Source organism: Staurois parvus, unplaced genomic scaffold (genome assembly GCF_062004578.1).
Source record: "Staurois parvus isolate SC_StPar_1 unplaced genomic scaffold, SC_StPar_1.0 ptg000365l, whole genome shotgun sequence".
In the NCBI taxonomy this organism is placed as follows: Eukaryota; Metazoa; Chordata; class Amphibia; order Anura; family Ranidae; genus Staurois; species Staurois parvus.
In genome coordinates, this window is record NW_028318161.1 from 5,045,426 (window position 1) to 5,061,883 (window position 16,458).

Consider the following 16,458-nt stretch of genomic DNA (forward strand, 5'->3'; position numbering starts at 1 on the left):
ACCTTTAGATTCAGTGAGGGTCCATTTACATCATGGCTATAGATCAGCACAGGACAAGTGCCAGGAGACACACACAACAATTTTTATATACCCAGTAAATGCCATAATTCTGCATTGAGTTGCATTAAACGAACATGTGTGGGGTTTTTTTTAGCACAACCCCCAGCACTGCATGTAACTGTAGCAGTAGTGCTTCAGCTTGAGTGAACGGTCATTTTGTGATGCGTCAAAATTTTTTAAACCAGAACAGTGACCTGTACAATACATTGCAATGATAAATCCCACCACCCCAAAAACACATTTTTGCACTCGAGCTGGTTTGAATGAGCCCTGAATGTTAGTGTGCAGATTAGGATGTCATGTTTTTATCTCCTGTCTATCTTCCTATGTGTTGGGTTCCTAAAGACGCAGATGATGATCCAATATTTGCTATCTGATCTATGATTACACTGTAACCACCAAGATCACTGATGCGTCTGCGGGTGCTGTGTCCTGGTAGGTTGGTGTGCTGTCAATGTGCTAAGTGTCCCTCTTCTCTCCACCAGCCTAAAGGAAAGAAGGCCAAGGGGAAGAAGGTGGCTCCGGCCCCTTCTGTGGTCAAGAAGACCGAAGCCAAGAAGGTGGTGAACCCACTGTTCGAGAAGAGGCCCAAGAATTTCGGCATTGGTGAGTGAGTTGCCTGAGAATTCAAGGTGATTAGCAGACAGTCAAAGTTCACCACACACTGCAAAATTTGGGGCCTCACTGTTATACACATCGTGCTGCTGACTGAGCATTGTCCATGTGTTGGCAATGCTCCACCATAGCTGCGAATGGTTGCATTCAGTTGACCAGAAGCCTAAGCCATCTGTAGTTCTAGATGTTTCTTTTGTACTATCACCACACTGTTAACTGCTGTTTTTATTACCCACAGGCCAAGACATCCAACCCAAAAGAGATCTCACCCGCTTCGTGAAATGGCCTCGCTACATCAGGCTTCAGCGTCAGCGATCCATCCTGTACAAACGCCTGAAGGTCCCACCAGCCATCAACCAGTTCACCCAGGCACTGGACCGGCAGACAGGTGACTGAGGATGCTTCTTGCCCATGTAATGGCTGTGTGTGTGTGGTACCCAAAGTCATTTGGTGCCAAGTACACCAGAATACTGATTATACCAAAAGCTGAATGTTTTCCCAGAGAAGACCTGAGCTGAGAATTTAGACATCTTTGAAGTCTTTTGAAAATTCTAGTTCTCTGGCGGTGTGATGATCCAAAGGCATCTGTGTTCTCAGATCCAGACCAGGAGCGATGGCAATTTTTTTTGTCGTTTAGCAGTATGCTAGTTTCTTAGCTTGCTCTCCTTTCTTATTGGAAACCTTTCTGTAGAGAAAGATGGATCTGCCATTGCTGACTCCTTTCCTGAATCCCTTTTTACTTAGTTGTGGTGCTGAATCCATGCCTTCAGTTGTCACAAACACAACAAGTAAGCAAATGAAGACTTCTGACTTTCTAAGCTGCATCCTCTTCCAGATTTCACTGCTTGGAAGGCTCTGTACATGTCAGATTCTGCTTTGACTTGCTTTTTAGAAACTATATTAATGCAACAGATGTGTGCTGCTGGGTTTTAAGTTGGTGCTGTGCAGATGATGATAAATAATATTTGCTATCTGAGAGATGTGATTACACTCTTCCACCAAGATCACTGATGCACAGACTGAGGTCTATCGCTGAGGGTTGAACTGATGTGAATGAAAGCTAATTATTTTCCCCTCCTACAGCCACTCAGCTTTTTAAACTGGCACACAAATACAGACCAGAGACCAAGCAAGAGAAGAAAAAACGCCTGCTGGCTCGTGCAGAACAGAAGGCTGCTGGTAAACCAGATGTCCCTACCAAGAGACCCCCGGTGATCAGAGCAGGTGGGTTGTATGTAGCTGCATGCGGGATGTTGTCTATTTGTCACTGCTATGATGTTTGAATTTCTTCACCTGAAAAAAATGTGTTGATCTAAAAATGAGCTTTTTAACCCTGAGCATTGACCACTTCCTGGTACTAGGTCCTCCTAACATGTGACCAGCTGACCAGTGTCCATCTTTGCAGGTGTCAACACTGTGACCACTCTGGTGGAGAACAAGAAAGCCCAGCTGGTGGTGATTGCCCATGATGTGGATCCTATTGAGGTGTGTACAAGATTGTAGTACTTCTCTGCACTTTGGTGGCATTGTTTGAAGCTGGACAGTTGATCCACTTTGAGCAATGTAGGGGGTGTAATAATCACCTTGAATGAATACATAATTCAAATGGTAAGGTCATTGGGAAGTTTAATTTAAGGTAATTGCAAAAGGGGCTGGATGTTAAAGTATACATATTAGTAACCATATAGCATAAGAATCATCGTAAACCACTGATTCAGTGAGTTAAGCATCCTGATTTTGGGGATTCGTCAGAAATTCCCTCTGCTCCCTGTAATTAGTATATTTCAGCTAAATCAATCCTGGGTTTCAGGTTTGTACTTAGACTGGATGTTTCATGTGTAGTTTACCTTGCCTAAGGTTACTTTAGAGACCATAAATTGCAATGATGTATGAATTTCTTCGTCTGATTCTACTGTGAAGAGTAAATTCGAGCTTTTTAACCCTGAGCAATTGTGGTCATAGCCTTCTGGGTGGTCACATCATTGTCTTCTAGAGCAGGGTCTTATGTGATCTTCTCATCTTCCAGCTCGTGGTCTTCCTCCCTGCCTTGTGTCGGAAGATGGGAGTGCCCTACTGCATCATCAAGGGCAAAGCCAGGCTGGGCCGCTTGGTACACAGAAAGACCTGCACCAGCATAGCTTTCACACAAGTCAATCCGTACGTATCTTATCCTTGCTTCAGAAGTCTTGCAGGTTTTTGGCAATGATGTATCTAGAATTTCTTCACCTGAAATGTCACCATGTGGCCTTCAGAGCTTTTTAACCCTGAGCAGCCATACATTTGTGCTGTACTTGTACATCTGTCTGATAGACCTCCACTCACTTTGTTTCTTTTACAGTGAAGACAAAGGATCTCTCGCCAAACTGGTGGAAGCAGTGAAGACCAATTACAATGACAGACATGATGAGGTAAGAGTTGGGATAGTGACTTTTTCTGATCTGTTGTGACTACTGTGAACTCGGTCTGTTGCTAGATTCACTGAAATCACCTTTGCCTTGTTGACTTGTTTGGTCATACTAGTGCCTTTGCTTCTGTTTTAAACAGACAAGCTTTCTTCATTAGGAATGTGTAAATATCTAAATATGAAGGCATTTTAGTTCACAGCCCTTCGCACCTAATAGAGATCTCTCCCATTAAGTTTGAATCTGGTCAAGACTATACAGAAGTCTCTACATATTTGTATATGGTTGCCACCTACAATGTTCCTTACAAGGTAGTACTGACAGATGCGCTCTATGCAGGAAAATCTCTTGCCATACATTTTATCCTCTGCCCTGAAGCTTGTTTTGCTGCTTTATGAATTCTAGTTTTCTTGTGTGCTGGTCATCTGAAGGTGCTCAGGTGTCAGCAAAGTCACTCCCTGTATTGCCAAATAAACATGACCACTTATTATTTGGGGGCACTGCAGCTCCAATCCAAACATGACACTAGATCACATTTACACAGGCTAGTTGCTGACCAGTTAGCACTCCTTTCTTAAATTGTGCTCATGTGATGTGCAAAATTAAGTAACCAGGACAATGCTTACATGGTTTAAAGGTATGTACAAATGTTCTTGGATTGTTTACTCTGCTGCTTTGGATTCCTTTCTGTTGCTTTAGAAATTTTGGTTGCTCTGTCAGTTAATTTTTGGGAATGAAATCTGCCTCTAGCATAGGTGTATTAGTGATTAAAACCGCTTTTAATTTTTTTTAAAAACCAGTTTATACTTACCTGCTCTGCAATGGATTTGCACAGGGCAGCCATGAACTTCTTAAGTCCCTGCCAGTGCCCCTGGCTCTTCTTCATGGCGTACCCTCATAGACAGCCACTTGCTATTGGACTCGCTCCTGAGCCGTGCTGCCTGGGTACATAAGATACAGTGCCGCCTCATTGTGGGATTTGACTGGCGGGAGCCAATGGATCCTGCTGTCTCAGCAAAGCCTGTGAGACCAGGAAGTGAGATGATAGGGCTGCTACAGATGTGCATGGCAATGGACCAAATGAGGACTCTTTAAGTATTGGGGGTGTGGGGAACGGCATACTGCTACCTAAACTTTTTTTTTTTCCCTTGATGCAAAGAGGGCATTACGGTAAAATGTCTAGCCTTTGGAACCACTTTCAGTTAATTTGTAAAAACTAGGACATTTTGTGGCCTCAAAGTTCCCCTTCATCAATTACATAAAATGTACAATATCTATGATCTTTAGAGAGGTTGTTGAAAGGGAGATGTATTTCAGAGTCATAATTGCATGACCTTTTGCCTGTCATGGGTCTGCCATTCAGAGATGTTTTCCATCTGAAAAGGATGGTTTCCTGGCTGTTGCTGACCTGGATTAACCACTTGCCCTCCAGAGGGTTTACCTCCCTTCCTGACAGGCCATTTTTTCACAATACAGCGCTGCATGACTTTAACTGACAATTGCGTGGTCATGCAACACTGCACCCAAATGAAATTTAGTGGGTTTTTTTTTGTTTTTTGTTTTTTTCTTTTTTCCTACAAATGGAGCTTTCTTTTGGTGGTATTCGATTGCCTGTGCGTGGGTTTTTTGCGCTATAAACAAAAAAACGGACAATTTTAAGAATATTTTTGGCTTTTTGCTATTAAGCATGTCCCAGTAAACAAATTTAAACCAAATTTCTTTGCTAAAATAAAATCCCAATACGTGCAAATTGGTTTACATGAAATTTATAATGTCTACAAATGGGTGTGTACTGGAATTTAATTTTTTTTTTTTAATACTAGTAATGGCAGCTATCAGCGACTTATAGCGGGACTGCAGTGGGCAATCTGACACTGGTGAAAACTTACTGTCACTGATATCCCCAGTGACACTAATACAATGATCAGTGCTAATAAAAAGCACTGACACTGTACTAATGACACTGGGCAGGAAGGAGTTAACATCTGGGGCGATCAAAGGGCTAAACTGTGCTTTGTGCTGTTTTGCTGTGTGTGGTTTACTGTGTCAGCACATTGCTATGCAGAGCAATACAAAACAATGTGCAGGAGCTGACAGGGGAGAGATCTATATTTACAAACAGGTCTGTCCCCCCTCAGTGATACTCCGCAATCGCAGGGTGTCGGCAGGGAATCCATGTGATCCACAGCTGAGGCCACCAATGACGGCGCGGATATGGCGCACGTGCCCCCTACCCAGGCATGCAAAAGTGTGTGTATACACGTGATTTTGCGCAGCCCTGCAGCAGTATTTCTGCTATAGGGTGGCAGGAAAGCAGTTAAGTACTCCGGTCAGGATGGTTGGTAACATCAGCTCGCCCATCCAATCTGTTTACTTGAAATTCTGGGTAAATTACTCTGGTGAAGCTGTAGCAGAATGACAACCAGTCATGTAGAATTTTCAGATGAGGCTTATTCCTAGGTGTTGATTTACTAAAGCTGGAGAGTGCACAGTCAGGCTGGCTTCTGCATAGAAATTAATCAGCTTGTTCAATTAAGCTTTGGCAATAGAACTTGGAAGCTGATTGGTTTCTAGGCAGAAGAGAGCCTGATTTTGCACCCTCCTGTTTAGTAAATAAACCCCAGTGTCTGGTTCTGTATACATTTTGTTTGCTCTTGTATTTTGTGGTAAAGCAATTCTGTTGTGAGTCAAGAGATTGATGAAACACTGTCAATTTATTGACATCTGTGACATATGTAGATATTTTGCTTTCTGGCCTGTAGACAAAACAATATTTCTAAAGTGAGGCAAATCCCAGAATAAAAGTCCCACACCTTCTGGTGACTATTTAGAACTTTGAATTTCCCTGTTTTCAGTGACTGTGACCCTCAGGACATATTGTAAATATTCTTAACTTAGAACTATAGGCAAAACCTTTTGATCATTTTTGGATTTGAGGGCTATAACCTGTTTAATTTTTTTTTTTTTCCCCAACCATCTGTGTCCCATTGTGGAGATTTCCTTTAATGTCCTCTCCAATTACCAAACAGGAAGGGAGAGGAGATTCCTGCAAATTAAAAGAATCCCTTGAGGCCCACCAGGTCACCTAACCTAGTGTCCCATTGGAAGATTTCTTCTTACTTTTCTGGGGACAAACCAAAATTTGGGATTTTCTTTCAGTGATGGTAAACTGGACAAATAGAGAGTAAATCTCCTTAACAGGAGCACAGACGGCAATAAAAATGGCAGGGGTTCTATTCCCACTCCACTCTCCAAAACTTAACAAAAACCTTGCCTTTATTCTTTCTTGGGGGGGCACAGACAGCAATAAAAACATGCCAGGGCTTTATCTCTGTCTATGCTGTACAAAATCGAAATGGCCTTTGGACACTTATTATTGTATGTAGTAATTGGTCTTGATCAGAACTTTAACATGCACACAAATTAAAATTATATTTACCTTTTTCTGCAGATCCGTCGTCACTGGGGCGGAGGAATCCTGGGACCCAAGTCTGTGGCCAGAATTGCCAAGCTTGAGAAAGCAAAGGCCAAGGAACTGGCCACAAAACTGGGCTAAATGTACTGGGCTTGTCTTTTTTGTTCTGTACATAATAAAGAAACTTCCTCAATGTTCTTTGCTTGCGTTTTTTATTTGCACTGCCACATATTCAGAGATATGAATCCTATCCTGAAAATGTTGAAAACTTTCTGAAGTTATCTTTCGGAGCAGCAATGAGACAGTTCCTCCCACCTCCGTTCTGTTTTCTCCAGCTGCACAAGAGCATTACTATCTGCTGTGTGTGCACAGGTACAGTGAGGGAAATAAGTATTTGATCCCCTGCTGATTTTCTTTCTTTGCCCACTCGCAAAGAAATGATCAGTCTACAAATCGAATGGTAGGTGTGTAGTAACACTGAGACAGAATAGCAACAAAAATTTCAAAAGAAATGCATGTCTAACAAATTATGCACTGATTTGCATGTTCATGAGGAAAATAAGTATTTGATCCCCTATCATTTAGCAAGATTTTTGGCTACCAGGTGTCTTTCATACAGGTAACAAGCTGAGATTAGAAGCAGTCTCTTAAAGGGAGTGCTGCTAATCTCATTTTGTTACCCGTATAAAAGACACCTGTTCACAGGAGCAATCAGATTCTAAACTTTCCACCATGACAAAGAGCTGTCCAAGGATTTCAGGGACAAGATTGTAGACCTACACAAGGCTGGACTAGGCTACCAAACTATCGCCAAGCAGCTTGATGAGAAGGTGACAGTTGGTGCAATCATTCGCAAGTGGAAGAAACACAAAACAACTATCAGTCTCCCTAGGTCTGGTGCACCATGCAAGATCTCACCTTGTGGAGTGTCAATGATTATGAGAACAGTGAGGAATCATCCCAAAACTACACGTGAGGATCTTGTCAATGATCTCCAGGCAGCTGGTACCACAGTCGCCAAGAAAAAAAATTATAACACTAAACCAACAAAGATTGAAATCCTGCAGTGCCTGCAAGGTCCCTCTGCTCACGAAAGTACATGTCCAGGCCCATCTGAATGATGTTCAGTTTGCCACTGAACATCTGAATGATGCAGAGGAGGACTGGTTGAAAGTGTTATGGTCAGATGAGACCAAAATCAAGCTCTTTGGCATCAACTCAACTCGCCATGATTGAAGGAGGAGGAATGCTGCCTATGACCCAAAGAACACCATCCCAACTGTCAAATGTGGTGGAAACCTTCTGCTTTGGGGGTGTTTTTTTTTTTCTGCTAAGGGGATAGTACAACTGCACCGCATCAAAGGGACAATGGACAGGGCAATGTACCGTCAAATCTTGGGTGAGAACCTTCTTCCCTCAGCCAGGGCATTGAAAATGGGTCGTGGATGGGTGTTCCAGCATGACAATCACCCAAAACACACGGCCAAGGCAACAAAGGAGTGGCTCTAGAAGAAGCACATTAAGGTCCTGGAGTGGCCTAGCTGTGCAAATCTGTGGAGGGATCTCAAAGTTTGAGTTGCCAAACGTCAGCCACCAAACTTTAACTTGGAGAGGTTCTGCCAAGAGGATTGGGCCAAAATCCCTCCTGAGATGTGTGCAAACCTGGTGGCCAACTACAGGAAACGTCTGACCTCTGTGATTGCCAACAAAGGATTTGCCACCAAGTACTAAGTCATGTTTTGTGAAGGGAATCAAATACTTATTTTCCTCATGAACATGCAAATCTGTGCATAATTTGTTAGACGTGCATTTCTTTTGAATTTTGTTGCTGTTCTGTCTGTTTACAATACACCTACCATTCGATTTTTAGACTGATCATTTCTTTGTGAGTGGGCAAACATTCAAAATCAGCAAAGGATCAAATACTTATCTCCTTCACTGTAGATGGTTCCAAGGTAGGTTGATGGACTGCTTTTTTTTCCCTCTTTTTATAGATTGCCATCCTACTATACCCAAACTGTGGGAAGGCACAGTTTGGAGTACTCCTGAAAGTAGAGGTCCTCTGGGTGTTGGTTGCTTCAAGTGTTCGCATGCCTCTTACAAGTGTGGGGTGAATGTACTTTGTTCCTGTTTAGCATCGGTGTGACAAGTTGTCATTGCAGGGCCGCTGGGGTTGGTTTACTCCATTTTTACAATTTGAGTTTTTTTTTTTTTTTTTTTCTTTTCTCCATACTTCACCCCATAAATTGGGAAGTTCTTTGTTTTTTTTCCTATATGAATATTACCTTAATGCTGAATGCATTTTGCAATATTGTAGTTTTTTTTTTTTGTTTTTTTTTTTTTTTAATTCACATAAATGTATATAGATGTGTTAAGAAATTTAAAAAAAAAAGTACCTTGGTCAGATCTCTGCCCAAAGGTTTTAAGATGTCTTATGCCTTAGTTGTGAAATTCACAACTACTTTCTCTAATATTCTTTAAGAACTAGGCTTTATAGAAGGTTCTGCATGATTTGTGCATTATACAAAATACTCTATTTTAGATGAATGACATTGGAGTCGGTCCCTTAATCAAGTATCACTTTGATTATACTAAAGTTGCTGCGGTCCTTTGTATATGTACATGAATGGCCCATGACGCCTAGCTCCTGAGGCTTCATCCAACAAAATATCACTCACATTCAAGCGTTAGCAGATGCACTGCCTGGGCCTGAAACTGGTCGGGTTATAGGAAATGATTCCAGTCACCTACCATTGCAGGAATGTTCTAGACCACCTTTCTTATTAAAATTTTATAGCTCATATGTTTATAAATGTAGTCCTTATTTACCAAGTTATTCATGTGGTCCTTTACCCTGTAACGTTTATTAGGGCTAGTATTTCAGCCTGTACAGATAACCTTTTAATTGTGATTACCTTTAGACCCGACTTGGTTTGTTATGGTACTATACTAAAAAAGTCAATTGCTTTTATATGACCTTAACAGAACATGGTGCAGTAAGTCAATATGAATGTTATATTTCAGGGGTAGGCAACCTTAAAGAGGTGAAGATCTACCTAGAAAACATGGGAGCAGCAAAAGATCACCGGGCACAGTGCTGCCTCCTCACAACTGATTTTTAGACCTAATTGCTATACTACCATCTCGTAATCACACGCATTTCACAGCAGTCATGGGTTTAAATCCGGTGCTGAGGTGGCAACATATTGCCTTCTCACCATCTGTCAAACACACTTGGATTGTTTGGTGCACTTTCTGAAAGAAGTGCACCAAACCTGCAGGATACAATAGAAGTCTTTGGCTAAGTGCAGGGTCACTGCACTACACCTGCAGTGTGGGTAAACTGCAGCGCATAAGTGTGAACGTATCCCTATACTATGATGCCTAGTGTGTTGCTTCACACTGACCTGAAGAGCTCTTCTTTCCTGCTGCTGGCACCACAGTGGAGACCGCTAGCCGGGATAAGAGGTGGAGTGCAGTTGGTTTATGCATTGGCTTATGCAGCTCCTGCTCTATGGTACAGCTCCAACTTTACAGTCCCTCTACATCATACTCATTTTGATGCTTTGGGATGGTGGGTCAGCAAGCCTAAACTGCGATTGACTGGTGTTCTTACGTCTGTCTTATTCTGTTACTGCTACTGGTTAAGCCTCCTTCAGGCTAGGTTCACATATGTGCTGGTGGATCTGCACAAAAATCTGTGCAGCCGCACCACCCACACAGGAGAATGTGGACCCATGGGTGGTTGCCATTTAATTCTAATGGCACGCCGCCCGCACTGGAAATCGCAACCGCCCTGGGAACCGAGGTTCCCATGTGGGCTGTGGTTTTCAAAGAAATGCAGGGCATGGGAGTTTATTCAAATGAATGGACTCTTGTGCCCGTGCAAAATGTGGCACGCAGGAATGCGGATATGTGAACCAGGGGTAAGTAGTGATCTACTCACAGCAGTATTACAAGTCCTAAGGGCCTGGAGAAGGCACAGACTTCAGATACCAGCCAGGGCACTTGATATTTGCATTCAAATGTGGGGACTGAAATATCACATATGCAAGCATGTATGAATCCGATTGTCCTTACATATCCTTCATATGCACTATCATCATATGATACTTACAGTCAACAAGGATCTAATCTACCAGGACTCAATCCTACACCCACAAGTACCAATCCAGGGGGTTAGTGACTGATTTGCAGTCTACCAAGTTGAGTATGGGGTTTATTTTTTTTTTTTTTTCCTTTTATATAGTGGTCAGAGGGCTCATCGTGTACACTGATAAGTGTGTTATTTTAGACCATGCTCCAAATAGCTATTTGTAGTAACAGTGGAAGTCATGGTTTAGCTACCATGGAATCCTACAAGACATTTGTTTTCTCAATCATTACAGTAGTTACTGGCTCCTTCCCGTTCTAACATGACTGCGCACCAGTGCACAAAGCAAGATCCATAAAAACATGGATGAGCGAGTTTGGGATGGAGGAACTTGACTGGCCTGCACGGAGTCCTGACTTCAACCCGATAGAACACCTTTGGGATGAATTGGAGAGAAACCTTCCCGTCTGACATCAGTCACTGACCTCACAAATGCTCTTCTGGAAGAATGGTCAAACATTCCCATAGACACCCTCTTAAACCTTGTGGCCAGCCTTCCCAGAAGAGTTGAAGCTGTTATAGCTGGAAAGGAAAGGGTGGACCAATTCAATATTGAACTGTACAGGCTAAGATGGGGATGCTATTAAAGTTCAAGTGTGTGTAAAGGCAGGCGTCCAAATACTTTTGCCAATATAGCTTGTGTGTGTGTATAGATATATATTAGATTTTTTTTTTTTTATTCTTCTTGACTGCTCCATGTCAGAACATCTGGGTAATGCAGGCCATAGATGGGTCGTTTATCGGCCAAGTTTTCGTCCGCACGAAAAATCGGCTGATAATCACGCCGTTAGTGGGTCTAGCCCGTTGGCCATTTTTCGCGGATCTCCTCATTTATTTTTATCGGTCATGCTGGAAAATCTGTGAAAAACAGCCGTTTTTCGTGGATATGGGTGGCAGCATCAGCATTTGGCCAATAAACAGCTTGTCTATGGCCTGCCTAAGGGTCCCCCACCATATGTCAGCACAGCTGGGTAAGGGTCCTTCCCCCCCCCCCCTCTTCCCCATGCTTCCAGGACCTAACTCATAATTTTGAGCCCACCTGCAGTCTCGGCATTCCTCCTATGTGCAGGACCTAGGTGTGCTCCTCTACCTGGCCAGTCTAAAGGGCTGGCTGCCCATGTGGTTTTCAGCTGGACATGGTCCCTGGTGTACTGGCTAAATGACCCATAATCCAGGGAGCCCAGCTGCTGGTCCTTGGGGCAGCTTTTATCACAGCTAACAGCTTTGTCTGGGGTCTGCTGGGTCCATGTGAAGTGGGCAGCGGTGTTAGCAGAGTTTCACCTAGGCACGCACACCCCTGCAGTGCCAGTGTTTACAGTCAGATGGCGGAGGTTGGGTGAGCTAAATTTAAAAATGCTTTGTATCCAAATAAATGCTGCATTGCTGGGTATTGTTGTGCCTTGCTCCCTGCAGCTGCTGTGCATACCCTGAACTCCTCCATAGGTAATACTCTGCAGAACAGGTGCACACAGTAATACTTTGTCTGTTCACACATGGCATTACCTGTTGGTGGCATCTCATGTTTGCTTTTTATGCCAACCCCCTCAAAATACCAGCATTCCCAGAGGAGTCGCCTGTGAATGACTACCGTAGCCAGGATTGCCTGTTGGAATATAGGACATCCTTTTATATTTTGTTTGTGCTCTCCAGTTTCTGGGGGAAAAAAAAAAAGTCTTTATGATGTCAGCAATTCCCTTGGATGGTTTGTGTACAATGCAGAATATTATTGTAATTCTGTTGCAGATTCCTTCCTTTTTGTTGCTCTTTTTAACTAAACATTTTCATGATCTCCTGCTCTCTGGCAAGGCAAGGTTTGGTTCATTAACCACCTGGTGACTGCAGGGCTGTGGTTGGAAGCTGAAGTATCAACCTCCATCTAGCAGCTGTTAACCCTTTAGGGTTTGTTACTAAGCAAGCTATTGTCTACATGTTTTTTGTCATTACATTATTATTTTATTTTTTATCTGCTTTGTTAAGTGGCAGGCATAACCCTGTGAAAGGATTATCTAGTCTGGCAAATAGCAGTCTCAGAGCTTTCCAAAGCAAAACAACATTCTTCGGACTTTTCAAAAAGAAGACGCAGATGAACATGACTCCTTTAATAAGAGATCTCCCATATTAATATACACGTGTTCCCGGCTGCCCGCATACTAATACAGGCCATAGATGGGTCGAAAACCGGCCGTTTAAAAAAAAAAAACACGAAAAATCGGTCGTTCAATAGGCCAACGTTACCACCAATGGTAAAAAAAAAAATCGGACGATTTTCGTCCCGTCTACAGCCAGCATTTAATTACTTCTGTCCCTTGCAGAGAGCTCCACTATTATATTTGACATGAAAAAGTATTGCAGTTGTAACAATGTATCCATTTTGGATACAGATGTTTTTATTCGGATACAAATAGATACATTGTTGCAAGCGCAATACTTTTCATATAAAGTATAATAGCGGACTGGAATTCTTCTTTTTCTTCTTCTTGCAGGTCACCATTCATCTGCAGATTTTATATCTGTAAAATGATCGGCCGATTTGCCCATTATTGCCGGGAAAATTTCCAACTTTACCGATAAAAAAATGTGCCTAAACCCCGAAAAATGGCCGACCAATTAACCCAGTAATGGTGTGAAAATCGGCCGTTTTTTTTTTTTCGCTCGAAAAATCGGCCGATCTTCTACCTGTCTATGGCCTGCATAAGCCAGCCTGGACAATCGGAGTGATGTCAGGAGGAAGGGGCTTGAGGGAGGACTTCAGCTGCCCATTGGCTAAAGAGGCAGCAGCACCGCCTCCCAATGCCTCTTCAACCAATGGGTACATAGGGTGCTCTGTCCATCACCGTAATTAAGTCTTCATCCTGCGGGCTTCCTGTGTTGATGCAAGATGGATCGGCCCAGCAAAGAAGATCCTGCCAGTGATGGAGGTGAGGGAGGAGTAGAGTGTTGTACCCTGGTAGTAATTAAGGGGAAGGGAGCTGCTAGACCTGCTAGAAGTGTATAGCTTGTGTGCCCCCCCCCCATATTCCTTTGATACCAGTCATTGTAATGCCATTACTGTCATTTTAACAGAGTGAAAGTAACTTTGCACCTGTGCAGTAGGGGTGTCAGCTTATTGTCCCATGATAAAAGGACCACAAAACAGGTGGCATTACTATAACTGGTATTAGGCTAGGGCAGTGTTTCTCAACTCCAGTCCTCATGGACCCCCAACAGGTCATGTTTTCAGGATTTCCATTATTTTGCACAGGTGATTTGATCAGTTTCACTGCCTTAGTAATTACCACAGCTGTTTCATCTGAGGGAAATCCTGAAAACATGACCTGTTGGGGGTCCATGAGGACTGGAGTTGAGAAACACTGGGCTAGGGTTACATTGGCTAGTGCTCTTAAAAGCAATCTGCGGTGGATTGCTTTTTAGAGTGTGGCTAAGCAGCCAAGGTCAGGTATTCAGTAGACAATCCTGCCACATCCTGAATGCCTGTGTTTCTCCTTGAAAACAGATGTTTATAATAGGAATTATGTGCCGCAACTGCAAGCAAAGAGTTTTTGTTCACAGTTGCAGTGCAGCCTTATTGACTTGAATGGCTGAGTTGGACATGCAATACTGCCTGTCACCTCGACTCAACATGTGTTAAATTTGCTGCAGCATGTGAATAGTCTCCTTCAGCTGTATTTTAGATTTTAGGTGGGAGGCCAGGGGGCGGTGAAACTGCAGCTCAGCCACTTGTTTTTACCACCCCTAACCACCTCCGTGAAAGATGTGAGGGGGCTGATGGGACCCTGAGTTTAAGGGGAAGGAACCCAGGGACCTTAATATAAAGGGAGAACACTAGGGATCCTGATGTTTGGGGGGGGCTCTGGGAACTCTAATGCAAGGGGGGCTCTTGGGATGCTAATGTAAGGAGGAGGGGAACTTTGGTGTAAAGGGGGAACTCTGGGGACCCTTGTTTAAGGAAGTGACTCTAAGGATCCTGATGTAAGGAGGGGGTGTTCTGGGGACCCTAATGTAAGGGGGGTCGACAATTGGCACTCTGATCTTAGGAGGGGAACTATGGTGACCCTAATGTAATGGTAGCCTTTGGGACCATGATGTTAGGGGGAGTGATGTGGGGGAGGGGCTCTGTTTGATGGGGATTCTTGGTGTAAGGTAGGAAACTAATGTAAACAGGTGGGCTTGTCTTGACCCCTGCACTCTATACATTATGGTGTACATTACATAGTCTTGACCACAGTGTTCATTAAAACCAGCAAATGTTGGGTCAATGAAGTTCTTCTTTAAGGTCAGCTCAGACAAAGTGATCTCTTTTTGTGCGCAGAAAAGCATATGTGATGGAAATGTTTAAAGATTTAAAACTGATCCTTCGTTCTGGGGTTTATGCGTATCTTTAAGACTTTCACTCGTGACATAGTAAGTAGCAGTATTTTGTGGGTATGAGGTCTGTGCTATATGTGTCCAATGTATACAGCACCTAGGCACTGATTCTGCTTAATCATCCCCTTTAATAACCCCACTGTTAGGCAAAATCTATCCTCTGCGTCACTTACTGCTGACCTCTGAACTCTGCCTCATCTACTACTGATCCCTGTCCTCTGCCCTGCTGACCCCTTTACACTGCCCTACAAACTACTCATGCTGTCCTCTGCCATGCTTACTCCCTGCACACTGCTCTTATGACTCCCCATCCTGTGCCACCCAGGGACGAACTGACCATTTGAGCACTCGGGCACTGCCCAAAGGCCCGGGGTCAGTAGGGGGCCCCATGAAATGCCCCTGGTACCTTTTATAGGTTTTTTTGGGTGTGCATTGAGTGTGGGCAAGGACACAGGGGCCCCATGATCCCTGATTGCTCGGGGGCATCAGTCAGGCTAGATCCGGCCCTGTGTGAATCCCTGGTTGACATCTGATATGGCGTAGAAATGGTATCAATATGAAAAGCAGGGATGACAGGGGACAACCCTCTTAGGTACTGTTGGAATAGAGAAAGGTTTAGAGGGGGTATGATATATTTTAATTGCTGCTGTAGGTACAGAGTACAGAGCTTGAATCTGGGATAAGGTATCTGGGAAGTCTGATATGTTGCAAGGTCGAATCTAAAAAAAATCCATTCTTAGTGAAGGCCTTTTCCACATCTGTAAAAAAGCAGATGCATTGAATGGCCTTCGTTTGTTGTCCCTTGCTTCTCTAGTGGGAGTAAAACCTTTTAAGGCAGGATGGATGATATCTGGCAGTAAAGGCTGCAAGCAAATAAAATGAAATAAAATGGTGTAGCAAATAAATAATAATATTAGTGCTGCACTCCCGTGCTAAAATAAATGTTAACTCATATTCTAAAGTGATGTATCTAAAAATGAATAAATAAATTATATAAACCATTCAACAGTGACTACTGTCCGTGATTAAACTATATACTTGTTGATACTTTCTATAGTAAAAAACATAATATGGTGACCAAAATAAAAAAATGTATATATATAATTGCCTTAATGCAATCCAATAAAATAAAAATCAAACAATGTCTGTGTTGAGTGAACAGTCCTCTTGATAAATAAAACCAACTTGTGCCACCAAATGGATGAAACAACGGTGAGTATTAATATATTATGCGCTCACCTCCTAAAAAAAGAGAAAGAAGAGAGAGGGTCAGTAGGCTCCTAAAAGAAATTCTGGATTTAGAGCAGATACAAAAGAAGAAAATAACAAGAGAAATAAGACAGAAGTTAATGGATAAAAAAGATGAGCTAGAGAGATTGATGGATGAAGAGAAGAGTATATAACAAAGTACTAAATGAAAGATATAGATGGGGAGATAGACCAGGAAA

General features: G+C 42.9%; 1 protein-coding gene and 5 non-coding genes across 6 annotated transcripts; all 6 read left to right on the forward strand.

Annotated features, from left to right (window-relative positions):
• Positions 1-406: 406 nt before the first annotated feature.
• LOC149456293 (small nucleolar RNA SNORD24) lies at positions 407-475 on the forward strand. The gene has a single exon (XR_016313920.1). It is a non-coding gene; the product is annotated as a small nucleolar RNA SNORD24 (small nucleolar RNA).
• RPL7A (ribosomal protein L7a) lies at positions 456-6,685 on the forward strand. The gene is made up of 7 exons (XM_089685220.1): positions 456-666; positions 914-1,063; positions 1,759-1,899; positions 2,081-2,160; positions 2,702-2,832; positions 3,014-3,083; positions 6,529-6,685. Exons 1-7 carry the CDS (start codon positions 471-473, stop codon positions 6,631-6,633), a joined length of 873 nt encoding a protein of 290 aa, XP_089541346.1. The 5' UTR covers positions 456-470; the 3' UTR covers positions 6,634-6,685.
• Positions 1,619-1,690, forward strand: LOC149456295 (small nucleolar RNA SNORD24). Its single transcript, XR_016313919.1, has one exon. It is a non-coding gene; the product is annotated as a small nucleolar RNA SNORD24 (small nucleolar RNA).
• Positions 1,943-2,017, forward strand: LOC149456296 (small nucleolar RNA SNORD36). Its single transcript, XR_016313921.1, has one exon. It is a non-coding gene; the product is annotated as a small nucleolar RNA SNORD36 (small nucleolar RNA).
• LOC149456297 (small nucleolar RNA SNORD36) lies at positions 2,553-2,626 on the forward strand. The gene has a single exon (XR_016313918.1). It is a non-coding gene; the product is annotated as a small nucleolar RNA SNORD36 (small nucleolar RNA).
• LOC149456298 (small nucleolar RNA SNORD36) lies at positions 2,873-2,948 on the forward strand. The gene has a single exon (XR_016313922.1). It is a non-coding gene; the product is annotated as a small nucleolar RNA SNORD36 (small nucleolar RNA).
• Positions 6,686-16,458: the final 9,773 nt, after the last annotated feature.

Coding starts and splice junctions, on each gene's coding strand:
- RPL7A (XM_089685220.1), top strand. CDS start 471: ATGCGTCTGCGGGTGCTGTGTCCTGGTAGGTTGGTGTGCTGTCAATGT. Junction 2,833..3,013: donor GCTTTCACACAAGTCAATCC/GTACGTATCTTA, acceptor TTTCTTTTACAG/TGAAGACAAAGGATCTCTCG. Junction 3,084..6,528: donor ACAATGACAGACATGATGAG/GTAAGAGTTGGG, acceptor CTTTTTCTGCAG/ATCCGTCGTCACTGGGGCGG.